We start from the raw sequence: 25,275 nt of genomic DNA, 5'->3' as shown, positions 1-25,275 counted from the left end.
TGACGCCGAGGTTGGATAGTTGGATCAATCGCATATGGGCGAGTTCCCTTCTTCCCCTTGATGTCATTGAAGCGCGAGTCCCCTCTGGCGGGAGACTTGGAAGCATGCGGTTACACCATGACAACATATTACGGAATCGATCTTTGTCCCGTTTCGCGTTCTTCGGCGAGGTTGGAGGTATATTGTTAGCTCCAACACCACCAGGTGTCCACTTGACCGCGCTTTGATAAGGGTAGGTTCCAGTTGCCGACCAACTATTGAAGGCTTTTTTATGTTCTCTGGGACTGGGGACTGTTAGAAGCTACATCCAAAAAGAGCATACCGCCAAGGGGGATCACCGGCGCATTAGGAAGGGGCATGTACACCATCTCCATCCGCTAGTGCAAGAAGAGCTGTGTCGCGCTTAGGTCCATTTCCACCCTCACGGCCGAGGAGAGTAGTAGGCTCAAGGGGAGAAGCACATTCGTCAATATACGGTAAGCACCAGGCTAATCTGGTCTTAAGTCTTACAAATGCAGACTCTTCCAAAGATACGATCTCGTTAATGTTCCAAATCCTCACATTTTTTCATGCCATTTGCGTCAAAGTCTTCCCACGAGTACCTCGGTGGTCTGCACTCAGCATCGCGTTGCTGGAGAAAGTGTTCACTAACCACCCAAGGTCACAGCTGCCTTTGTTTCCCGAAAGCAAAGCTAACCTTTCAAAGGCCCACTCTGACAGCCAGGCTCTCGAGCTCTATTTGGGGTCCTCGGTAATGCTTCCTCGCGTACAGAATCCAATTGACAACACCCAAAATCCCTCCAATTCCGAGAATCGCCGAGGTGTAATCTGTTGACATCCCTTAGTTTTTGATCAATTGATCTTACAACAAAGCAGGTCATACTCATGTTTGACCCCGTCGCCGGGAGCAAGACGGGGAAGTTGAAAAAGAAGGTGGTCACCCCCGTACAGAGCACCGCCAGGACATTAACCGCCATTCCGAATCCCCGTGGTAGCGCAAACGCACGGCTTGGAGGCAAGAATTTTGCACTCCGCCCCCGGTAAAGAAGCAGGGCCAGAGGGATGAGGAACGAGAGTTGCTGAAGCACAATCGCCGAGTTGACCAGAGCATTGAAAGCTAGAAAGAAGAATCAACACATGGAATAGCGTCAAGTATGTTTTGTCTGTGGGATGCCGGGCTGACCTAAGAAGGCAAACAAACGAACGGAGGGACTTGCCTGTGCTGGAAGCCATAAATATGCATCCACAGACTGCCAAAAGCCCCCACGTAAGGAGCAGGCTCCAGACTGGGACCTGTAGACGAGGGTGTATCTGTTCCAACGAGTCCGAGAAGATTAGCCCGCCATCGCGAGCAAAGCTCCAAGCTAGTCGCGAAGTAGTTTCTTGGATGGCATTGAGAACGAAGAACGCCATGACAATGCCTCCACTGGTGATGGCTGTGGCAAAGTCGGCTGAATGAAGACACTGCTTCAATATTTTCAGCGGCGTATATCTGCAATGATATAAAGTTTAGCAGCCACATTGTCAAAGGTCTCAGAAACGTTGGAGCAGGACTGGTGGCTCACCCGGTCGAAGTTAGAACAGACTGGATATCTGTGATTCCATAAAGAACGGAAATTGTGTATGGAAATGCTGTGCAAAACCCGATGATGATAGCACTAGTCACGGCCTTGGGCACCGTACGAGCAGCATCTTGACATTCCTCCGCCAAATGTAAGGCTGCGTCCAGACCGATGAACATGAAGCAGGAGGTCGACAGACCCAAGATGAAACAGATGCCGTCGGGCCAACCCGTGGAGTTGATCCAGGTAGTCCAGACAAATGAGCTTGTAGCTTTCGGTCTTGAGCGTGATAGAATCCCGATGAAGGAGATCAAGAATAGCGCAATTGAGAGACAGACTGGAAATCGAAGATACATGGTCAGTATCTTATGGCTTTACTCAATAAGTAGAGGCTCCCAGCATCCACTTACAGCCCACTTCATGCACCCAGGGATTGCGCTTCAGTGCAAAGAGGTTGAATATGAGCACCGACAACGCAACTGCTTCGTAGATGAGGAATATCTGCCATGAATGCGGGGCAAATCCGGGGTTGTACGTGGAGACCAGGGCTGGGATTTGCTGGGCCGGAATCATTGTCACTGAACTTCCAAGTGCAATCCACGACATCAGCGATACGAGTCCACAGGCATACGAAATGCTCCGTCGTATGGAATCCGGGGCCAGGATGGACGTAAAGTGATACTGGCCTCCGGCGGTTGGATAGACGCTGGCGAGTTCAGCCATCGAGAGGGCGATGCAGAGGTAGACAACGCCGCTGATGAGGAGGCTGTAGATCAAGGTGACGGGGCCCCCAGCCAGCAATGCCAGCTGGATGCTACCGGAGACTCCAGCCCAGCTATTACAAATCACAAATGCCAGGGACACAATGGCGAACATGCCGAATTGTTTCCTTTTCGGCGCGATAGTGGGATATAAGCCATCGGCCGCAGTTGTGGGCGTATCTGTTGTTGACCCAGCTCTCTCATCTTTGGCTCGTTCCATTAGCCTTGTCATAAGGTGGTGAAGAAGAGAACTCACTGTTATCAATGCCGCAAGGGGATTTGATATCTGTAGAAGCCATCGTCACGACCAAGTCTTCCGAGTGGGGATGGACGAGTCTGTGCTTGCAGAAAATCAGTGGACCGGGTCAAGGGGATCCTATACTTATAGGTAAAGGGGCTTCTCTCGAGCACCCCAGCTTTGAGATGCACTCTGGGGCCTTCGTGCAGTAGAGATACGCCTTCATGTCTGTTAGGACGGCCGAGAATCACCGAGCACTGGTACAATACTCCCACAGGTGCTCTCAGGCGTTGATCTAGGCGGACACCTCTCGAAGAGGTCAATCGGGGCGCGGGGCAAATGAAGCCAAAAAGCTTCTAATGAGCTATTGATTAGTACATTCCCCAGATTATGTGCGCTGCGCCTCTTGTCACGAGGTAAGCGCGGTTTGATTCGATCGGGCCTAGTGTAATCGTCTGTCAACTTCCGATTGGTTATAATGACTTGACGACCCACTCTATATACAGATCCGTCAGGGTGCCGCTCGTCTGCAGCAGCACCGAGGTCTTCATCAACCTCAGCCAGGCCTTCCTTTTGACATTGCCACTCTATGCTTCACTCATCTTCTAATGCTTTGTAGCATGTCCCTCCGGGCCTTCTTATCTAAGCGCGCTTTGGCTGAGAGCTTATGGAGTGGCCACCGCTTCCTCCCCAGTCGTCGCATAGGATTTACGCTAGTTTTTGAGTTCCAGCTTATTGCTCGCGTAGAACTCCGCAGAAGCTGGCGCTTCACCGTGCTAGGCATCTACTGAGTCCGGAAGTGAGGGAGGTTTATCTTGTGCCTCGGTGAATACAAGTACAGCCTGAGGTCTGCCTGGGTTGGAGAAATGGGCAGCAATAACTTTACTACCAGCTCACAGATTCAGAGATCAACTTGTCTCGTGCCTTATTCCTCTTTTCCACGCCCGCTATGCTGTTTGACCGATACCTCGCCTGGCTGCTCGCCACTGTTCTGTATGCCGTTCGGGCTTCGCTCAGCCAGCAGCATGCTCCAACTGCAAGCATTGACGCTGGTCTGGTAATTGGAACTACAACTTCTGTCTCTGGCGCGGCTGCCACGGTCAACAAGTTTTTGGGCGTTCCGTTTGCCGCCTCGCCAACGCGCTTTGCACCGCCCGTCCGCCCAACGCCGTGGTCTGTCCCCCTCCAAGCCACGGCCTATGGGCCAGCATGTCCTCAACAGTTCAGCTATCCCGAAGTGGCCCGGGAGCTGCAGATGGCTTGGTTCAACACACCGCCTCCTCCCGCTGGCGAAAGTGAGGACTGCTTAAACCTCAACATCTACGTTCCAGGAACTCCCGGTGGAAACAAAACCGTCATGGCTTGGATCTACGTATGTCTCAAGATCGAAGCTTACCTGGGTGTTCCGTTAACGCTAGATGAAGGGTGGCGGCCTTGCATTTGGCGCCAATTCGTTGCAAATATACGATGGGGCAGACTTTGCCGCAAATCAGGACGTTATCCTCGTTGTCTTGAACTACCGAACGAACAGTAAGGACCATGTGCGAAGTTCTGACCCTTGGGTTGACACAGTGATGCCCTAGTCCTGGGATTTCCAGCTGCACCCCAACTTCCATTAACCGAGCGAAACTTGGGGTTCCTCGATCAAAGTGAGTATTCACAGCCGTAAATGGCCAGTACTGACGAAACTTCCTCAGGAATGGCGTTGGACTGGATACAACGAAACATTGCAGCATTCGGTGGAGATCCCCAAAAAGTCACCATCTTTGGGCAGAGTGCAGGAGGAAGAAGGTATGTACGGCGCATGACAAGTCCCCTCGGTAATGGCTGATTTTGTCCGTTACAGTGTTGATATTCTTGTGACATCTATGCCCCATAATCCGCCATTCCGGGCGGCAATCATGGAATCAGGAGTTGCCAACTATAATTTCCCCACCGGAGACTTGTCAGGTCCTTGGAACCAGACCGTTGAAGCCCTTAACTGCACCCACGCCACTGACCTTGTGAAGTGCATGCGAAAAGTTGATCTCAACACTATGATGAGCACGATTGAGCATCTGAGCATTGACTTCGAATATACGGTAATCCCTTGGCCATACTTTATTCGAGAAGTTCAAAAAGCTAAAGGTTATCCAGCTCGACAATGTGACGGCGCTGGCGTACTCCGAGGCCGCTCGCGAGAGTGGTCATATTGCCCATGTTCCTATCCTCATTGGCACGGTTGCCAACGACGGACTTCTTTTCGTCCTCGGTGATAACGATACACAAGCGTTCCTGGAGGATAGCATCCCGGACCAGCCTGCACTCTATCCGGCTATTCTGGACGCATATGCAATTGGCTCACCCGGGATTGGTTCCGTTCAAGATCAAATCTCTGCAATCGAGACAGAGGTGAGATTTCAGTGTCCTTCACGCGTCGTCGCTCGAGACTCCCGGAAACTGGGGCTTCCCACTTGGCGCTACTATTACAATGTCAGTTTTCCCAATATGGAACTTTTCCCCGGTTCCGGTGTGTACCACAGTTCGGAAGTCGAGATAGTTTATGGGACGTACCCTCGGGCAAATGCGACCTCGTTGGAAGTGCAGACAAGCAAGTATATGCAACGCTCGTGGGCGATGTTCGCGAAAACTCCCATGGCTGGACCGGGGTGGAAACAGGTGCCAAACGTTGCGGCAATCGGTTCACCAGGGAAAGATATGGAGGTAAATGTCCAGGACGCAGTGATTGACAAGAGATGTGGTCTATACACATCATACTACACCGAGTTGGGAACCATTCAGTCAAATGTCAACTAGATGTTGATTGCTCAACAGACACGACAAAAGCCAAAAAAATGTCCTGTTGGGCGATAAGTAACTTGAATCAAATGAGCTCTTGTGGAATTTGAACCCGGCGAGCACACTTTGAGTCACTGTATGTAACAAGGGTCTAAGTCCCCAGAAATACTCTTGGGACGGGTGTAACGGATATTTACCATGGAGACCATACTCAAGATTGTGCCTGGTCACTCAGACTTCGACGTTCCATTTCTAGCCAGCGAAGGTCGACCGACTACATCGTACCTTTGTTCGCGTTATCGCAGTCTAGCCCCCAAGGTTTTCGTCGGAGAAAGGAAACAATTTCGAGTTTTACCACCCAGATGGCGCCCGATTCCTACCACCAGCCGGTATCATTGATCGTTCTATCGTCAATATCCATAGGTGTAGCCGCCCTAGCAGCACTATGGATATTAGTCGACATTGTACACCGACGAGGGTGGAAATCTATGATGTTGATTATGATCCCAGTCTATACCATCAATGCACTTTACATATGGCCGATAACGGTTGGGGTATATTTGAAGTACGGCAGAGCGGCGCAACCTCGGCATGAACGTTCAGCCAGCGATTCCAGTACCCTGAATGAATCGCTCACGCCCCAGCCCGGTCGCAATCCTTCAGATGGAACCAGAGAAATGAAGAAAGAGGAATCGGCAAAGGATGATCCCGACCACGGGGAGAGATGCCATCACTCGGGGGAAAGACCAATATTCGCCACCGCCACGATAGCCGTCTGCCTCTGCGGCGCTGCCTGCGTGCTCGGCGACATCGTCGGGGAATGGTTGGTGTACGGGACGGAGGCGAGAATAGGAGCTCCCGGACGACTACTTTGGACCGAGTTTCTGGTCAAGGAGAATCGTTAGAACTTCAAAAGCTCTGTTAGTTCACCAACATGGCTGAGTGCATGCAGCGTACGTAGTCACGTTGCTCAAGTGGTAGGGGCCTCCCACCTGGACCAGCCATCTTTCCCACCTCAATTTTGTTCTCGTGTGTGATAGAAACCCATAGCTTACGGCAGGAATGTGAACAATTCGCAACACTAGGCCCAGTATTCGAGATTCTAGCAGATTTCAATTCCCAACGGGAAACTTTCTAACAGAGAGAAATCTCGAGCCGTCATTTTCACAGTTACTGTCAACTGACCCTCCAAAGCCCCCAAAACAGCACGAGCGGTCGATCATCACGTCGGCACTCACCCTTTACTAACCAGAACGCCGGAAACCATAGCCTAAACCGACTCCAGCTCTTTATTGTGGAAACTACAGGGCATTGACAAGGATACGTGTCACGCTGCTACACTTTATGACGAGGTAACTTCCGTATTTTCCTTTTGTTATAGAGTTGTTTAAAACTCTGACACAAGGAGGTGATCTTACACAAGTACTCGGTACAGAAGGACTGTTACGAAAGCCGCCGCCCTTTTTGTGTTGCAACTCCTAGGAAGCAGCTAAGTATTAACAATACTTCTCGCCGCCGCTGTCGTTGCGAGGGGTTACTTGTTTCCCATCATCTGCGCGCCGGTGACGTTCTACCTGCTTAATGGGAGTTCGTCGATCAAACCCTCCAGCACCTTTACAATGATTTAGCCTCCATGGTAGCATCCTTAGATTCAATTGAATCATCATGCTCCGTATGGTGTCGGATCTCGTTGGCGGCCTGGACGATAACGTTTTCCCGGTAATGTCCCTCCTTGAAGCGTCGGTGGATAGCTTCTTCCTCGGCATCCTCTAAAGTAATGTTGTCGCCAAAGATCTCGGCGATGTCTTCGAGAGACCTCCCCTTGGTCTATCGAAAGTTAGCCACATAATGTCCAAGCTATGAGAAACAAGAATAGGATGGAAAAACGTCATCCAGAGAAACAAACTCACCTCTGGCCAGTAAAACCAGGCGACGAAGAAGAAGAAAATAGTGACAAAGGCACCGACAAGATAGTAATAACCGTTGATATGGGCAAAGGCAGTGGGTGCAGCCTGCAGGAAGATAATCGTGGCAATGAAGAGACCAGAGATGGAGATTCCGATGCCTCGGGCTCGAAGTGGCGTCGGGAAGATTTCCGCGGTATAGATGTAGGAGGTAGCATCCACCGAGACACAGAAGCAGGCGATGTGCCAGAACAGGAAGAAGACGGCGGCGGCGGCAACGGAGCGGGACTGGCCATTGTTATTGTAGACAACGACCGTCGCACAGGCTCCCACCAGAGCGGTAACGGTGCCCGCAAATCCAAACACTAGACCCCCAAGATCAGCTCCAGATTTCCACCTCTCAATACTTTGGAATAGACACTTACTCAATAGCCTCGTACGGCCTATTCTATCCACAATGAAGGCATTGATGAGATTGCCACCGGGACAGACCGAGATCCAGCCGGCCTGAATCAAAAGCTGATCGACAGTGCTGAAGCCGAGTCCCTTGTACAGAATGGGTCCGTAATCTGCAGGAGGGAAAATATTAGTCCCAGGGGGTTGCGATCGTCAGATGACGTGGGGTATAGAAACGTACTGTTGATGACGAGAGTAAATGTTCCTTGAGCCGCGAACATGACACCGAACCCTACCACACACCTCTTGAACAAGTTTGGTCGGGTGAAGAAGGCGCTGAGAGGAACATCGTCTTTCATCTCCTGGGCCGTCTGGGCGGCGAGCAGACGAAACTCCTCCTTGACGGCGACTTCGTGCTGGTCATCCTTAACCTTGACACCGCTGTCGTGAACCCTGCGGAAAGCCTTGAACGCGTCGTCTTTGCGACCCTTGGCGAGGAGCCAACGAGGCGATTCTGGAACAAATGGGAGGGCAATCATCAAGCCCAAGGGCCAACACATCTGGAAACCCAGGGGCCCTCTCCACTGGTTACCACCGTGGACAAAGTAGAAGCCGACCCCGATCCAACTGGCAGATGTATAGCCAATGCAGATCATGACTCCGTGCAAACCCACGAGAAATCCTCGCAGGTTGGTGGGGGAGACTTCACTCTGGTACAGCGGGACCAAGCCGACCAGAGCACCTGAGCAACGACCAGGGTTAGCTTCAAGAAGGACCTTGTAGAAAGGAAAATTAGGTGAAGATTTAGGTGGGCCATACCGATGCCGATTCCCGTGATTAACCTAGCAACGATAAACATGGCAACATCGACACTCCCCGTCTGCAAGGCGGCACCGACGAGGGAAAAGCTGGCACCGATCAATAGGGCGAATTTGCGCCCTATCCTGTCCGGGATCCACAGGGATGAGAGGGAGCCAAAGAGACCACCAATTTGGAAAAGAGCATTTATGGCTCCCTCGAGCTGAGTTGCGTTAGATGCCGTATCCAGGCCCATGTAGGACAGGAAACTCGGCTGTCCGAGGGTAGTTGCAATGATACTGCTGCAGTAGCCATATGTCATGGACCCAAGGGCCACTGCGAGGATAAGCTAGAGGGTGAACAGTCAGTGGGCTGTGGTCAAATTTTGCAAGCACGAGGGCCCAGTTGTGGCTTACTCCGATCTGGAATGCAGACACCATTTGGGCAGCGTGTCGTTTTGGGTGTTGCTGAAAGATTCAGGATGTAGGCACCACTAGGTCCACGAAGGTTCTTTTTTTGGAAAGAGATGAGGAAAAGAGCAAAGGGAATCTATGACGATCAGAAGGGCAACATGGAATGTATATACACAGTAAGACCGTGCATTAGGTACCTGCAACACCACAACCGCCTCACTGGGCCGACCGGGCTCGGAGACCATTCCCCAGGGTGGAGCTTGACATAACATCCGTGAACGGAGCGGGAACCGAGACTCTGATTCGCAGGAATGGGTTCCATCTGCTCGAGAAGGGGGGCGAATCCCCCTTCCCTCTCTTCAAGCGAAGGCAGCGATGCAGCGCCCACGTGGCTCACGCTGTTCAGTCTGCTCGGGTACGTCGGCCCACAATGCCGGGTCTCCAGGCTTCTTTCTCATCCCCAAGTTTTCCCCAGAGGGAAAGTCCTCAGGTTTTGTGGAGTAGGGCTATCCTCCAGGACCCGCCGGGCTCCCGGGCTGTGATTAGACGTGACTCTCGGGGTTGTAACGCCGATATTATCGCAAGCCCCTTACTCCTTATCACGGCTCTCCTCCAGATGCTCCTATCTCGCTCTTCCCCACAGACCGAGATTACGCCCACTCCGCCAAAGAAGCTTCCCCACCCGGAACCGAATCAGAGGGACGACTTATGCGGCTCTCGAGTGACCGAGGGAAACAGAGTAAGAAACCGTATTCGCTGCGACCAAGGTGAACTCGAAGCAAAAGAACTTGTGACACACCCGCAAGGTCAGGCAAGTGCAGCTTCGGAAAGCAGGGCATCGCCACATCTCCACAGAATCTCTGGCTCCAGTCCAGAAGAATTCCCTCCCTCACTAGCCACGCGTGATAGTGGCAGCACCTCTGTGGTGTCTTGGTCGATAATTCAGCGGGCTGCCATATAGATAAGATTGCTTCTGATGAGGACCAGCCGGATCCGGATTTTATGGCTTGGTTTTCCCAGGCCCGGCAACCCGCCGGTCGTGGTTCGAGTCATCGGAGAGCATACACAGTACGGAAAAAGACCGATCAGAACAGGTACCACGACTGAGAGTCATATCATATTTTAGCATGGAGACGCCTTGAAGTGATTCGTCACATACCGGTAGAGTACCTGGTAATTTACTTGATTGCGCGCGAATGGTCCCCAAAAAGGCGTGAAATCGTTGCCCAAGCATACGATCCACTTCCCCACTCAGAAGGCTCCATGATTTATCCCTTCATAATTTTTGTTTTTGTTTCCTCCGTCCGCTTCTGGCGGCAACCGGTGTAGGAGAAGGACATTCTCCGATTCTCCGAAAACGGACCTGTGAGCCGATATCTGTGCAAAGGACTACATGATAGCTCCGACTACCTGGTGGCCTAGACCACTTAAGCGGCCTCAGTGTTTCTCCTTCGAACCTTCAAGTTTGCAAATACACGGACATGGCTGAGAGCAAAGTGACGGCGCGAAAAGTCCTTTCGGTATAGTCGTCTACAAGATGACTTCAAAGGGCAAAGCGCTATTTGAGAACATACCATTATTCCCATGTCAGCAGGCGGAAAATCAATGATTGACTGCCTGTCATCGTCGAATAAACAGCTGCTCCTATTGCGGGTTCTGCAGGAACATCGCGCTCGCAGCCAAAGTCAGCCTGGCTCCCTGCATATACACGCAGGTCATTCGCCTCTTCTGCAAGCTACCGGCCACGAACCATTTCCTCCGCTGTATCATCCCTTGTAAGGCCACAGTCACAACCATTCCTCTACGAAGCTAGTGTGCATTGTCATACCTATCAGCGGCTGCTTCAGACCTCTTTGTTGGGATGGCCATGGCGGATCTCGCTCATCCAACTCCACGTCTCTCTTTGGCTGCTTGTAGCCTGTGGCACGTGAACATGAGTTTCAACAGTCATCATATCTGCGTACCTGATTGTCAGCTGCAGCAGTTGCACTGTGGGTCTGGCGCCGGCGCCGGCTCCCGTGAGGCCTCCCTGACCATCACATTGACTGCAGGCTCGGCAGCCCTATCAGGAGCTGGCATCGGTTCTGGCTCAGAGTCGCGGGTCATCGCCTGACCGTCCACTATCGCGTTTTGCTTGGTAATAGTCTGTCTTTGCGTCAGTATTGTCGGCGCAAAGGAGCGCATGGAATGCGCTAACTGGCTTGGGTACTGCAGCAACTTCCATCGGTCTCTTCATCGCCTGGACTTGGTTGTGGAGCTGGAACAGGCTCTGGAGCCGGCTCTGGCGTAGGTGACCTGACCAGAATTGCATGTCGAATAGCGGCCATGAGGTCGCGTTTGGGTTGATTATACTCTGATACGAATCAGTTTCACAGCCACCATGATGTCTTTGCAAGTTGGCTTACCGTCCTGGCCGCTGCCACAGTTTCCACGCTCATCGAGTTCCTACGGAAAGCTGTGTCCCGTCTGAACAACAAGGGCAGCTACTGCCATAAAAGCAGGGAGGAACTTCATATTGAACAAATTACGCAGCGAGCAAAAGCTGAGACGCGATGAGAAAAGTAAAGTCCGAGGATCTTGTTTTCCGAGTCGTTGAAGGCAGAAACTGATGCCTGGAGGTGCACGTCACCCACTGCCTCTTCTACTGGAAGAAGATCCATCGACAGAGATACACCGGCGTGATGATTGAACCCCGGTACGACAAGGAGAGCCACGTGATGCATTGCTTAAACGCGGTCTTGCATCCCCGTTGGACGACTTACTCCGGCGTGGCTCTGAACTCGTGAGCTGGTGCCTTCCAGAAGACTGGAAATGAAAACCCTCGAGGAATAAATCAGCGGGAGGTGCATAATCTTACGTATCTCAACGTGTATCTTCAAACGTAGAGTCAGTATGGAGGGCTATGGTCCGAGCGCGGCGTCAGCTCAAGGCAAGACATACCTATTGCCTACCTAGGTACCTAGATACCTAGGCAGTGTCAAGATCTATTTCATGCACATATACCTCGCACCTCGTATCGTGAGTCGGTTATCTCAGTCTGAATAGAGTGTTTGGCATGTTTGGCATGTTTGGAGTGTTTGCGGCATTTGGACACGAAGGGAAATCCTCCTGCGCCGAAGCTGCACCTCCACCTCTTCATCTCCGTCTCTGCAACTTCATTCGCGACCGTCTTTTCTTCGGCAACATCCACCTCCACCTCTGTCTCGCAAACGAGGATCATTCACCCCTAAGCAATGTTGTCCACTGGCTCATATCAACGAAAAGCTTTGCTCGGCATAAACAAGCCATGACTGTCTAACTCGCGCGCCTCCACGGTGGAGAATTCGTCCTGATAGACAACACCTCTAGCTCTTGACCAGCCTACAGTCCTCGCCACTATTGCTACCCTCAACTTTTCATTAGCTTCTTGTGGAGGAGGTTGAATCAGAGCCAGACATGACAACAACCTAGTGTATCTGCTTTGTTGGGGAGGGTATTTGCCTCAGGCTGCGTAAGCTCTGCTTTCCATAAAACCTCCGGCATGCGCTCCCCTTCTCCTCAACATGCCGCCCTCGAACTCGACGACTTTGCAACGTCCTCTTCGGATGGGCTTTCACGCCGGGAAGCCGCCGAACCTCTACTGTCACAGTCGAAGGATCTAGTTGGGTTGCCGTCCGAGATCCCAACTATGCCCAGATTCCATAAATCCACGGCTGCTCGCCTGCTCTCGATGCTGCAGACAGAATCGGAGCCTGGCCTCACAAATGCTCAACTGATGCTCACCAATCATGACTTGAAGCCAGTTGAGCCACAGCGACGCCAGTGGACGGCTTGGAGTTTTGTCGGTATGGGATCTCGCAGGCGGCTATGGTTGTTCTCACTGACGCACGCCTTTCAGCCTTCTGGATTGCCGACTCGTTCAACATTAACACCTGGATGATTGCTTCAACCTTGCTCACCTCTGGCCTTGCCTGGTGGCATGCATTGATTTGTATCCTGATTGGGTACTCGATCTCTGCCATGCTGGTCTGCTCGACCGCGCGAATAGGAGCCACCTATCATATCTCCTTTCCCGTCGTTTGTCGCGCATCCTTCGGTATCTGGGGTTCGCTGTGGCCGGTCTTCAATCGAGCCGCCATGGCCTGTGTCTGGTATGGCGTACAAGCTTGGATCGGTGGCCAGTGCATCACTTTGACGATTCGGTCGATCTGGCCCTCCTTCTATACGCTGCAGAATGGTATCCCTCATTCGGGCACCAACACAAGGGACTTTGTGGGGTTCTTCATTTTCTGGATTGCATCTCTCCCTGCAATCTGGTTTCCCGTCCACAAGATTCGCTACCTCTTCATCGTCAAGTCCTGCTCTGTGCCCGTAGCTGGACTTTCTCTTTTTGTGTGGGCGGTTGGCCGTGCACACGGCATGGGTCCGATCGTGAAAGAGCCGGCGACTGTCTCGGGCTCTGCGCTTGCACGGGGTTGGCTGGTCGGCATCATGAGTTCTATTGCCAACTTTGCAACGCTGATTGTCAATAATCCGGATTTCTCCCGTTTCGCCGGAAAGCCACGAGATGCTCTTTGGACGCAATTCTTCACCATCCCCATTGGGTTTGTTATGACCTCTTTTGTAGGTATTATTGTGACCTCCTCATCCAAAGTCATCTATGGTACAGCCATCTGGAACCCCTTGGACCTCCTCTCTCAGTTTCTTCTGGACGACGCTACGTCAGCTGAGAGATTTGGCGTCTTCATGATTGCGCTCGCTTTTGCCCTTGCCCAGCTTGGAACGAACATTGCGGCGAATAGTGTTTCAGCAGGTACGGATCTGGCAGCTTTATTACCCAAGTACCTCAACATCCGCCGAGGAGGCTACATCTGTGCAATTATCGGCCTCTGCATGTGGTAAGGCTCGACCCCGAATCGCAATCCTGTTGAGGAAACTATGTTTGCCATAATCCCGTCCTTTATCCAGACAATCCCCTTCGATGCTAACGGCAAAACAGCCCATGGAACTTGTTGAAAACGTCGAACAATTTCACGACATACCTGTCAGCTTACAGCGTCTTCCTGTCTTCGATTGCGGGCGTCATCATCTGCGACTACTACCTCGTGCGCAAGGGCTATTACTCGCTGAGAGATCTCTACTCGGCTGGGGCAGGCTCACCATATTACTATCAACTCGGCATATCATGGCGGGCATACACTTCGTACGTATGCGGCGTCCTCATCAACGTCGTTGGATTTGCTGGTGCGGTTGGTGCCAAAGTACGTTCGTTCCCTGTCCGTTCTCTCGTGTTATGTCTCCTGCAATCCGTACTACCAGGATGAAAAAAGAACTAATTCGTATTGTCCCTTGGAAAGGTGCCTATGGGCGCGAAGTATATCTACAGAGTGGACTTTTTCGCTGGGTTTGTGGTCTCCTCAATCGTGTATTATGTCCTGTGTTTGATCAAGCCCGTCCCCGCGACGAGCTCCGTGTGGTGCGAAAAGGGTGACGAAGCTGATGACCGGTTCAGCGTGGTCAATCCGCTGGATGCAGGATATGAGATATCTGATTATCCTGTATAACGTGAGGCCGTTGCCTCTCAGACAATCCGAATTCGCGGCGGATTGCTTGATGTTTAAATTCAATTGTGGAAGCCTTGTATGCAGGCAATGGTCGTTGTGGAGCCTCGCCACGAATGTGCTTTCCAAGGTTAGGGAGGTGGTACAGGGTTGGAAGAGGGCTCCAGCTGCTTGCATCCGGACCCCAAACACTTCTGACGGACTAAAAACGCCAAAGCCGTCGATTTTGGCGCAAAGCAGACTCTGTGCCTTTGTCAGTCAGGCGCGCTCTCAGATATGCTATTCTATCCGCAACTGCTCTTGCTACAGTCCTCTTCGAAGGACAGCTTAGTCCAGAGAACAGCCATCAATCTCATACGGTAAGACCAAGCCGGAGGAATCGTCGCCAACAGCACCGGTTAAACGAAGCCCAGGATAAGGCTGAGTCGGAAATCTGCCTTGCCCTGCCAGCCAATGTCCTGCAGAACGAAGTGCATTGGGCCGAAAGATGCGAACCCCTCAAGAAGAATAAGCGAGCGCCTTCGGAATACTTGTCGAATAGGACTGCGGAGGCTGTGTTTTGTGGCTTCCTTGCTTCTTTTTCTGCCGGGACCATACTTCTTCATCATGTTGTGCGAGGACTGGCACAGAAAGAGACATAAGTGTCGAGTAGCCACCGCGAGGCTGATACACAGGTTTTCTTCGTACGAAGGAATCCAGTCTTTTCTCAGCACGAGGGAAAATCCGGCAGAAATAGTCTCTGACTCTCTTGGAGTTCAGCTTTCTGACAGTACTCGCTCTCAGCCTCATCGCTGTTTGTCATTGCCCGCCATCACATATCTCAGCTCCACATCAGGCTTTCCTTCCTCGGGTTTCAACGCGAGCAAGCACCTGCCTAGGCCCTAGAACGTCTTCAACATGTCCGCTCCTGCACCGCTTGATGCGGAAACTAGCTCCAGCTCCGCCGCCGACGACCACATCTCTCTGCCTCTGTCGCCCGGTTCGCTTGTCGGTATACGTACACCAAATGCCCAAGATGAAGACCTAGAGAGAAATGCAGCCGCAGTCCTGCCTGCACCATCGGAGAACCTGTGCAACAATTTCTTCCTACATGTTGTTGACATGCCATTCGACGGTAGTGACCCTACGGACGTCTTTCTTGCTAAGGATCCTGCAAAGGACATCAGCACATCGTTGCGAACTCTGGGGCAACATCCAGAACATGTCACAAGAATCTTTGACTACACCATTGACAAAGAATTAATTCCCCCAGAATACGAGGGCCCAATTCGGCAAAGTTTGATCGGGCATATCGCCGACGCATACGGAAAGATTCATGGTGACCTGGAATTGATGACCAGCAGCAGCGATAGCACATACGAATCGGGTTTTCCAGCGACAGATATTGACGCCATATGCTCGCAGCTAAATCAAAAATTGACGTCTAATCGGTTGGATAGGATCCGGACTCGGACCACACTCTGCCGTGACGAGGTCAGTGGTCAGCTCCAAGCCAGGAACTCTTCCTTCTGCTGCGTTGAAGTCGAGGGAAATCGCCTCCTCGGTATGTTTTTCGGCCTTCCTGTTGGTCGCTACCATTACCTAACGCAGGACAGTGATGATAGTGAACTATAGCAAGGCGTCGTTTACGTTTTCATCCCGAGCGAAAACCTTCAATTTCTCGAACCCCCGTCTCAAAGACCGACTTCTATCCCGCCAAGGGTGGGCCAGGCTGGTAACGGGGGCACCGAAGATATGTGCAGCCGCCCTCACTCCGGACTTTCTCCTCACGTCTGTGCACATGCAACCCGCGAGATCCTTTGATTATTTTGAAATAAATAGGGAACGGCGTCAGCTTCTCCCTATGTTCTTGGGTATCCCTCATGCTTACAAAAAAATTCTCCGCGGGTCGGACGCGGAAGTCGCCTACCAGCCTCAAACATGTGCGGGGATTCTACAAGACGTGCAGGACGTTACAGAGGCGATTCTTTTCCTCCTCACTGTTCTCAACCTAGTCTCGTCTGGTAGTCAGATCAACTTCGAGAGCATTCATAGAATGCAATATCTGAAGATCAGGGAGATATGCTCCCAACGCCGCCTCAATTGCGAGAGAAGAATCGAGCGGATCAGTCGAACCCTGGAAACGCGGAACAAGCTTCTGAGCATGCGCGAATCCACGAGTGTGAAGAGGTTGACAATCCTCGCGGCAATATTTCTCCCTGCGTCTCTGGCCTCGTCCTTTCTCAGCATGTCGACAAGGTTTCACGAGCTCGGCCCCATCCTCTTTGACTGGCTGGGCGGCTTCGTCCTCATCAGTTCGGTCACCGTTGTCGTGTACTTTGCCGTCAAGGTGATATTGCACCTCAGATCCAAAGGCTGGCGGGTATACCGGCCACGAAGGGCTTATTGGGCCATCGGCGGCAAGTTGGATAACGGTCTGGAGAAGCTGGGTGCGAGGGTATCGGCCGCTCTCCAGCTCTCATTGCACCTGTCTATCTGGGCCCTCGTTTTGGCCTCCTTTATTTTGGGCATGTTTCGGAGCATCAGTCTTGGTAATGAAGTTTTGTTCTATGGGTTTTTCGGTACCTGCGGGCTCTTTGTTCTTCTCATAATGGTTGACTGTTCGGCCGTAGTGATCCGAGTGATGAGGAGGATGACAAGGGGTTAAATGCAAGGCTGTAAAAAAAAATTTTGAAGATAATGCTTCTCATGAAAATATGTGCCCTACCGCCAGCTACCCACCCGTCTTTCTATATATGGACGCATAGTGTATGAAGTATGTAGAATCATAGCCATTGATGATATCTCGCAACGGATGGACGGGCCGAAACACGCCTCCGAATGAGAATGGGAAACCCAAACACGCGCCACGTTGGAGAAACGCAATAATCAGGATCGGAATCATCAGATGTCGATATCGATATCGATATCGTCGTCAAGGACAAGTATTCCAGGCAAAACGTCAGGAGGGATCCTTCGGCGGGGGTCAATGGGCAAACGTAAACGTCCAGTATTTCAACATCTCACTTTTTCACATTTTTCACAGAGTACTTGTCTCTCTCTCACACACACAACCACTTAGCCTGGCAGCGGAGTCAATTCAACTCAAATCAATCATCCAGGCCCCTAGCCCGTTCCTTCGCCGAGAGCATCTCCCAGCCCGTGGCGAACTTTCCCCCCTTTCCCTTCTTGCGCCGGTTCCCCTCTTCCTGCGTCTCTTCGATATCGCGCACGGCGGCGAAGAGGTCGTACACGATCTTCTCGTCCACGGCGCTGTCGCCCCGGTAGGACGGGTGGGTGCGGACAAACTCGCGGATCCATTTGGATGCGGTCCACAGCGTGCCGTTGGCGCGTTTGCGGATCAAGTCCAAGTACACGGCCAGGTGGCAGCGGGTGTCGACGTCGATGTTGACGCTGTCCAGGTACGACTCGACCAGCGGGATCAGGCCGGGGAATCCTCCGTCGCCGCTGCCGTTAATGACCTCGTTGATGCTCATCAGCGTGTACTCATCCTCGACGGGGCCGAATGCCGATTCAGCACCAGACTCTGCTGTTGATGCTTGCGCATGGTATCCTGACCTGTTCGGGTTCTGCTGCTGCTGCTGTTGTTGTGCTTGTTGTTGCGGCGTTGAGTCCCCGCTTGACGCAGGCTCGCCGCTGATCCCATTCAATACAGGCGACTGTTTCGGGCTCTTCCCGGGGAACGGATCCTTTCTGAACCAAAATTTCTCCTTCATGACCGCATCCCGGATGTGCGCAGTCTCCATATTCTCCGTTGTCCGCGCGATCGGGATGTACAGGTTGAGGTCGAAGCTCAAAATGGCGCGAGTGACGAGGACTATGAAGATGGCAAACGCCGCGTTCTCAAAGTCTGTGATTTGGATCTCCATGCTTCGGAACTCGACGCGCCAGCCGATGTCCGCCTCTGGAGGAGGGGGCTTGAACCGCATGTGCTGCCAGTTCGTGCTCTGGATGTTTTCGAAATGGTTCGAACCCTCCGGGTCGAGGGCCTTTAGGTCTTCGGAGAAAATGACGATGGGGTCGCGGATGAAGAGGTGCGCGAAGTGCGTGGCGAGAAGGTCGTCCATGCCTCCATCGAGTAGCTTCTGTTTAAGTTCTTCGTTGACAACCAGGTCAGGGTCCATGTATTCGGGCCGCAGGCGGGGATCTTGTGCGATGTATGTGCTATTGCTGGCATATCGGGACTTGGGTATTCGCCACCGATCGTTTTTCAGGGGCACCTCGCCGAGTTCTTCAGCGGTGCGGTCGTCGACCGCTCGAGAGATTTGGTTCCATCGGACGTCCGTGTCAACCAGGAAACCTTTGTAAATCGGCGTGGCAGCGGTCAACGCCAACATGATCGGACCGAGCGGGGAGAGCTGATCGTAAAGGGTCCGGCCTTCACGGATATTCTTCGCTTGAAACGTAATCTGCAAGCAGCAGCTACCCATGCCAAAAGCCATGGCATCCATGTAGACACAGTCCGGCTTGACAGCGCCGTTGCGCACATCGTCGTCTTCGGGCCATTTATGCAGGTCGTAGTTGACCGTTGGATCGTTGAAAGGAGACGGCGTATTTTTATCCTTGAAGACCGGGACGTTGAGTTCTACTTTCCTCCCCCTCCGTGACCGAATGTTGGCAGCCAATGTTGGGAACCGAATGTGCGGATTGGCGATCTCGTCCGGGACGAATTGTGATCTCAAGGCTGGGCCGGAAGGGGGGTAATCCGGCTTGATAGAGTCGGGTAGTCCCAGGCGAGGGAAGGTCGTTAATGTGATAGGGAATTCATTAGATTCCATGTGGTTGGTGGCGATTTCGCGCCGAAGTCTCATGTCGGGCTCGACGTCGAGTAGATCCTTGAAATCGATACCCCATGGCTTCCCAGGGGTAGCTTCGAGCATGAAGCGACCAAACTCCGGATGGAAGGTCGGAAGTGCGCCGCTTCGACTGGGATCAGCAGTCAGTGGAAGACCAACAGTGGGCAAGCAAGGACCGTGGAGTACTCACACAACGCCATCTTGTAAATCAGGTACGACGACATCTTTCTTCGACAACGCCTCGTCCCTCGCTAAAGATTTTAGGACATCGGCCTGGCAAAGCGACAACCGAACCTTTTGATGTTCTTCATCGATTGCGACAACGAGGTACTCGACCTGGATGTGGATGGAGGGGGATGTTCAGTAATACGGACGGAAATCCGGCCGAAGGAGGGGAAAACCATACCTCGTCACCCCAAAGGAGGGCATCACGCTCTTTACCCTTGGCCTTGCGCCATATTGCGAGCAGTTGCTTGGACGGGTGTTAGTAGGTAGAAGAAGGGGATCGAAGTAAAATTACGGGCACTTTGTGCCTCTCGTACCTCGATGCCCCATTCTCGGACCTGGTTCGCGGCCTTTTTGGCGTCTGGCCAATCCAAGGCCGTTCCTAGAGCTCTGACATTCCGTGAATAAGGTGGCCATAGGGAGAAGAGACCGGAGCAGGATTCAAGAATCTTGAGTACCTACAAAAGACCCATATTGAAAAACAAGTCAAGTATAGTTCAAAATGTAAGAATGGCTACTTTCGGAAGTCTCGCCGTAATGAAGCCGGGGGGCAAAGAATGATCAGAGAGAGTAGGAGAATCAAAAGATGGGAACGATCAACCCTAAGTTTTGCGACTCGACTCTGGGGTGACCAGCCAGAGCGATGGTGCCACTTCCGGAGCCATCTAGAGGAGATACATGGCGTACTTCAAGAAGAGTAACAAACTATCGGTAATCGGTCGACACTTTCTCTTTTTCCCCAATTGAAATGTGAATAGATGATGTTCGTCTCGAGAATGGAAAGAGTCTCCGATTGCCGAAATAGAACGTCGGGCCCGACTCTCGACTGGCTGACTGACTGACTGGTTGTGACGTTTTCTTATGCAATTTTTTTTCTGGTCAGGGCGCAGTGACTAAACGGCAGATTTCGGGCGGAAACAGCCGCAGTGTGTGGGAGAGAGGGAAAACTCTGGCTAGTGGTGGGTTTGGGAGAGAGCGCCCTCGACCGTGGGGTTGAATTGGCAATGGAAAAGACTCTATGAGGATGGAGAGAAGGCGGCAAATGAGACGGTCTCCATATTTACAACTTGTAGGCCGGAGATCTCGCGTGGTACGCCATCTCACATTGTGCGAGGGTGTGATGACGAGCTTCAGTCAAGGTCAGAAGCGAGGTCGTACTGATCGCATTGATGGCGGATTCTTCAGAGACCTGCAATTAGTCATCATCAGCTGTGCATTGGGTCGTTGGCGTGGAAAGACAAGGGATGGGTAGAGGAGCAGTTCTATGAAGTGAATACTAGTAGCATTCTTCCAGATGCCGCTGGGCGCCGGTGATATCCGCGGAAAAGACTGCGACCTTGGTGAGAGATGGCCCAAGGGCGCGCCTACAACGCTTGTCAGCTCAACCGCGTATTTGCTTAGGCCAACCGTGATGCATCTGGGCAAACAGCGTGGGGTTCTCGCATTGTGAGTTGCATACCACTTCACCATGTCCAGAAATCTACTGCGAGGCGAAGACTTGATGTGAGCATCTATTGTGAGAAACTGGAGCCTGGTAACGCGGTCACGTGATGCTAGTTTTCTGCCAGAAGGGTGGCATATGATCAACCCACGAAGCTGGCCTTGTCTTGAATAGCAGATTGCTTTCTCTTTGGTCGGATCAATCGTCCTCATACTAGCTGTCCCTGCCATAGCACGCTGAGAATATCCCATGTACACAGTCTGAGGGAGTCTGTCTTGGCCGTGACCGTGTATGTTATCGCTCCCTTGTAGACGCCTTCGAGAGTGCATGACCACGGAACTCTTTCCCATATATACAGCCGAGGACTCTTGCGAGTCTCGGATTTCATTTTTGTTGTGCTCGCAGCATTCCCTCTATTTCTCCGCCGCAGCCTTGGCCGCCCGGATTTCGTCCATCTTCGCAACCCGCTTCTTAAACTCCTCGTATTGGCATTTCTCGTAGCTATGTCGCTCGGTCTGTTGGCCACCAAGGAAAGGTGTAGAACCACCGGTTAGCATATGTCCTCGTCGAACTTCCAGCGTCCATCCAATGAGCATCCTTTGTGGTTGGGCGGGCAAAGCGAATGGCAAAACCCACCTCACACTTCCAGGGCAGGTACCAAGTCTCGTGTCGGCATTTATTGAGGGGTATCAGAAGGTTTGCGCAGCTGTCTCGGTAGGCGAGGGGAAGCCTGGCTTCGGACATTGCTTGTCTGGACGCTGGAGCTGTAGCAGGGAGAATGGCTGGGCTTAGCTTTCATTCCCAGTTCGTCTCATTGTACGGGGAAACGAGAGCAGGAAGAGTCAGAGGATGCATACCGGTACCGTCTCCCAGGCCGATGGCCTCTTTGACCGATTCTATGACCGCCATAGCGAATGGCGAGCCTCCCAATCAGTAAAAAATCGGAGTTGATGGCAAAGCATTGAGCTCTTTGACCTGCGGTTGATTCTCGAGGGTAGCTGCAATTTTGATCCGGCGGAGTATTCAGTTCAGTAGCGCATTATGTACTGTGGAGCAAAGAGTGCTATTAAAGCTCAGCTTGGAGTCTCCATTTTCCTAGCCACGTGATACCGTGCTCTATTCGCGAAATCGCCCCAATTTACGAGGTAGCTCGTCGTGCCCGTCCCCGATTCCCGAGTGGCTTACTCCCTGGATCTTTCTGTGGCTAGCTCACTCGATACGCGCATCTGGTTGTTGCTCTGGATGTGGCCAATCATGTACTTGGAGATTCCATAAGCCAACCTTTCTCGGAGAGTATTCGTACTACGAGCACATCAATCATTTCATTGATATGTCGTGGCTGAGCTTCGTCGGGCCTGATGACTCAAATCTCCTGTGCAAGTCTATTCTACAGCGAAACTTTTCTCCGTCAAGAGATAAATAGGTGCGAGCGACTTTCCCAGAATCTCAATGCAAGAAGACAGTCAAGCAATACGTCCTCCCACTCAGACCAAAAAGCCAGGTGCAGAAGAGAATCATTTGGCACCCATTTGGTCACGCTTTGATATCGACTTGGAAAAGGCTCTTACAGTCACGACAATGGCCATCACCGAATTCCAGGAGGTGAGTTCTCCCCCCTCAAACTTCCCTGCTGTACCTGTCCCATTCACTCTAACATGACATGAACGAAAAGAAAGTCTACTCCCACCTCGTCCTGATCCCCCCCGGCCGTGTAACTACATACGCGGCTCTCGCCCGCTCCCTGAACTCTAGCCCCCGCGCCGTTGGTGGAGCTCTTCGAAACAACCCTTATGCACCAGAAGTACCGTGCCACCGCGTCATTGCGAGTGACGGCTACGTAGGCGGATTCAAGGGTGATTGGGAAAAGGCGCCATCGGGGATCAATCAAACCATGAAACTGAAGTTGCTCAAGGACGAGGGCGTCGAGTTTACCAGCGAGGGCAAGTTGGTAGTCAGGAGAGGCGTCAATATATGGTATGATGGTCCCTGGGATTCCCAGAAGGGAAGTCAGACGTTAAAGACGACCATTGCGCAAAAGGACCGGGTATAATTGAGGTTGTTGACTTATTAATTTTGCTGTTTCATCTGTATCTGTTCTCAAAAACCCGCGCAACTCTATTGCATGGATATGCCAATTTCATATTCAAGGCTTGTTTGATACGCCGAACCAGTCCAACAGAATGCGCCCAACGCTTACATGCAAAAGAGAAGCCAATCCATTTCCACACCCTTTCCTTTAGACGGTCGACTCTATTTGCATCTCTCCTCCCCGCACAAATCAAGTTTGCGCAATCATTTTGCAGCTTTACAACAAGGTAGCGCCAAACAGCGTAAACATGGCCACGAGCGCACCGCAGACCAAAGGAGCAGCCGACATTTCGGGAATCGTCACGGAAACAGCCGCATTGCTGGTACCACTGCTGGTGCTAGAGCTGCCAGTTTGAGTGGCAGCTCCGCTGCCTGCGGTAGCGGTTCCAGTAGAAGCACCACCCGCATTCTGGGAGCCTGCGCCAGTAAGACCAGGTCCTTTGCCAGCGGTCGTACCTTTAGTCATGTACTTTTTCGCACCATCAGGAATGGCGGGGAGAGAATCATTCTCGACGAGCCAGTTGGGTGACGAGTAAGCAGGGCAGCCAGATGCACCGCCAGTCGAGTTATAGCCGCCATCACCTGAAGGGTTAGGGTTGGCAGCGTATTGTTTTTCGAGAGTGCCGAAATCGGGCAATTCAGTGACAGAGTTGCCATTGATCTCAACCAGCCCATAGTTGCTCGCCTCCTCCGAGTATTCATAGACCAAGCCTCCCGAGTAGACAGGGGTCATTTGGCTGCTGTAGAGAGCCACAACCTCGCCAAAGTCCCGAGTGTTGGTGTTGCAACCATACTCCGAAAGGAAGATGGGAATACCATAGCCCGTGAAGTTCTTGACCTTTTGGTCCCAGCCAGACTGGGTGAAGGACGAAGGATCGCACCAGGAATAGTCGTTGAAGGCGAAGAAATCCGAGCGCTCATCGTCTGTGCCACAGTTCATGTACTCGGCCATTTCCAAACGGTTCTCGGCCACATCGGCGGCAGAGTAACCCACAGGAATGGTCCTGTAACCCTGGGCTTGAATATACCCTCTGATGTCACGAGTGACAGCCTTGACGTAGGGCGCAGCTGCCGAGGTCGAAGGGTCGTTGATGACTTCGTTGCCAGAGAAGAAAGCCAAGGTGTTGCTATAGCCTTGGAAAGCGTCAATCGTGGCAAAGATGCTCTGGAGATATACATCGTTGTAGGATGGACCAGGGTCGGCTCGGTTCAAGGAATACTTGGGGGTGTTGACGTCCAAGATAAGGTAGATGCCAGCATCCGCCAAGGCATTCATGCATGTGTCATGATTTGCGGTATTGTCAACAGTGTAGACTCGGATAGCGTTGATTCCCAACTTTTGAAACTCCGGAATGTCTCTCTGGCAGCCGTCCGCGTCGGCGATGGGGTCTGCCACGTCGGAGGAACCACCGGGTTGATAGTCGACACCACGAATGTAAAATCGGTCGTTGCCAGCAAAGAATGCTTCATAACGGTCAGTCAGGGCAACAGACGCGAAGGAGACGCGTTAGAACGTACCATTTCCCTTGACAGAGATCGTAGGCAAGCTGCTTGCTCTTTTGACAGAAGCTGCAGAAGCAGCACCAGCGCCCAAAGCGAGGGTAGTCAAAGTTGAAGTGCGCATGACGAAATCAAGTGCTCTCCTTTGAAGTCTGTTTCGAAGAGGAATTCAACCAACTTGAAAACGGAGAAGAAAATTAACGGGAGTCGGGATCCAAGGGAGTGAGGAATTTCCCAACAGAAGAGACTGGGTATTAGAAGTGAGTAGAAGGTAGCGAAGGAGGAGCGACACCCAAACGAAGTGGTGACGGCTCTTGCTTTTTGTGATGAAGGATTGAGGGAAGGTGAAGAAGTCGAAGGGCAGGAAAAGAAGGAAAATATGCAGGCGTGCAAGTGCTGGTTGAAGAAGGCAGGATATTTCGAGACAGGGATGGTTCCATTGAGTTGCTGAATTGTCCGGTTTCCCTTTGTTTCCCCTGTCGCGGCTGTGGCCCTGTGCGGTAGGGCGGGGACGCCTCCCCATTGATGGCCCCCAGCCCCTGTTAGAATTGCCTTAGGTGGCTGTTAGGTGGCTGTTAGGTGCCTGCTAAGTGCCTGTTAGAGGAGGGTGGCGCACCACTCACATGCCTTTCCCTCCATCCCTCTCCCTGCCCTCCCGCAAACGACTTGCAGATGAAGCTCCTTGGATCGTCCCACTTCCACCTCGCGATGGAGCTCGATTGGCACATGTTTCGAATTGCGCACAAGGGGGTTTGTGAAGCTTGCTTTCCTGCTTTGATCACTGGGGGCACACAACCAACGACATTCGCTTCTGCTGATCATGTAATTCCGCTTC

At 52.1% G+C, this 25,275-nt stretch overlaps 10 protein-coding genes across 10 annotated transcripts; 5 read left to right on the top strand and 5 right to left on the bottom strand.

The window, feature by feature from the left end:
* Positions 1-700: 700 nt before the first annotated feature.
* Positions 701-2,543, bottom strand: Z520_11949 (uncharacterized protein; the record flags this gene model as incomplete). The annotated part of the gene is made up of 5 exons (XM_016782436.1): positions 701-828; positions 884-1,117; positions 1,206-1,492; positions 1,566-1,899; positions 1,973-2,543. 5 exons carry the CDS (start codon positions 2,541-2,543, stop codon positions 701-703), a joined length of 1,554 nt encoding a protein of 517 aa, XP_016626464.1.
* A 967-nt stretch (positions 2,544-3,510) lies between these two features.
* Z520_11948 (uncharacterized protein) lies at positions 3,511-5,357 on the top strand (the record flags this gene model as incomplete). Its single annotated transcript, XM_016782435.1, has 6 exons — positions 3,511-3,933; positions 3,986-4,091; positions 4,145-4,210; positions 4,259-4,352; positions 4,408-4,642; positions 4,698-5,357. The coding sequence occupies 6 exons, from the start codon at positions 3,511-3,513 to the stop codon at positions 5,355-5,357; spliced, it is 1,584 nt and encodes a 527-aa protein (XP_016626463.1).
* Positions 5,358-5,701: 344 nt separating this feature from the next.
* Z520_11947 (uncharacterized protein) lies at positions 5,702-6,244 on the top strand (the record flags this gene model as incomplete). Its single annotated transcript, XM_016782434.1, has 1 exon — positions 5,702-6,244. The coding sequence occupies one exon, from the start codon at positions 5,702-5,704 to the stop codon at positions 6,242-6,244; it is 543 nt and encodes a 180-aa protein (XP_016626462.1).
* Positions 6,245-6,953: 709 nt separating this feature from the next.
* On the bottom strand, positions 6,954-8,877 carry Z520_11946 (uncharacterized protein; the record flags this gene model as incomplete). Its single annotated transcript, XM_016782433.1, has 6 exons — positions 6,954-7,166; positions 7,250-7,608; positions 7,669-7,812; positions 7,881-8,381; positions 8,459-8,786; positions 8,854-8,877. 6 exons carry the CDS (start codon positions 8,875-8,877, stop codon positions 6,954-6,956), a joined length of 1,569 nt encoding a protein of 522 aa, XP_016626461.1.
* Positions 8,878-12,370: 3,493 nt separating this feature from the next.
* Z520_11945 (uncharacterized protein) lies at positions 12,371-14,393 on the top strand (the record flags this gene model as incomplete). The annotated part of the gene is made up of 4 exons (XM_016782432.1): positions 12,371-12,674; positions 12,728-13,727; positions 13,829-14,090; positions 14,187-14,393. 4 exons carry the CDS (start codon positions 12,371-12,373, stop codon positions 14,391-14,393), a joined length of 1,773 nt encoding a protein of 590 aa, XP_016626460.1.
* Positions 14,394-15,287: 894 nt separating this feature from the next.
* On the top strand, positions 15,288-17,051 carry Z520_11944 (uncharacterized protein; the record flags this gene model as incomplete). The annotated part of the gene is made up of 3 exons (XM_016782431.1): positions 15,288-15,933; positions 15,986-16,943; positions 17,003-17,051. The coding sequence occupies 3 exons, from the start codon at positions 15,288-15,290 to the stop codon at positions 17,049-17,051; spliced, it is 1,653 nt and encodes a 550-aa protein (XP_016626459.1).
* A 428-nt stretch (positions 17,052-17,479) lies between these two features.
* On the bottom strand, positions 17,480-19,884 carry Z520_11943 (uncharacterized protein; the record flags this gene model as incomplete). Its single annotated transcript, XM_016782430.1, has 5 exons — positions 17,480-19,316; positions 19,377-19,522; positions 19,593-19,658; positions 19,729-19,801; positions 19,874-19,884. 5 exons carry the CDS (start codon positions 19,882-19,884, stop codon positions 17,480-17,482), a joined length of 2,133 nt encoding a protein of 710 aa, XP_016626458.1.
* Positions 19,885-21,265: 1,381 nt separating this feature from the next.
* On the bottom strand, positions 21,266-21,448 carry Z520_11942 (uncharacterized protein; the record flags this gene model as incomplete). The annotated part of the gene is made up of 1 exon (XM_016782429.1): positions 21,266-21,448. One exon carries the CDS (start codon positions 21,446-21,448, stop codon positions 21,266-21,268), a length of 183 nt encoding a protein of 60 aa, XP_016626457.1.
* A 982-nt stretch (positions 21,449-22,430) lies between these two features.
* Z520_11941 (uncharacterized protein) lies at positions 22,431-22,902 on the top strand (the record flags this gene model as incomplete). Its single annotated transcript, XM_016782428.1, has 2 exons — positions 22,431-22,454; positions 22,525-22,902. 2 exons carry the CDS (start codon positions 22,431-22,433, stop codon positions 22,900-22,902), a joined length of 402 nt encoding a protein of 133 aa, XP_016626456.1.
* A 255-nt stretch (positions 22,903-23,157) lies between these two features.
* Positions 23,158-24,564, bottom strand: Z520_11940 (uncharacterized protein; the record flags this gene model as incomplete). The annotated part of the gene is made up of 2 exons (XM_016782427.1): positions 23,158-24,404; positions 24,459-24,564. The coding sequence occupies 2 exons, from the start codon at positions 24,562-24,564 to the stop codon at positions 23,158-23,160; spliced, it is 1,353 nt and encodes a 450-aa protein (XP_016626455.1).
* Between the last annotated feature and the right edge of the window lie 711 nt (positions 24,565-25,275).

Source organism: Fonsecaea multimorphosa (assembly GCF_000836435.1).
Source record: "Fonsecaea multimorphosa CBS 102226 unplaced genomic scaffold supercont1.45, whole genome shotgun sequence".
Taxonomy (NCBI): domain Eukaryota; kingdom Fungi; phylum Ascomycota; class Eurotiomycetes; order Chaetothyriales; family Herpotrichiellaceae; genus Fonsecaea; species Fonsecaea multimorphosa.
This window is presented reverse-complemented; position numbering and strand designations above follow the sequence as displayed.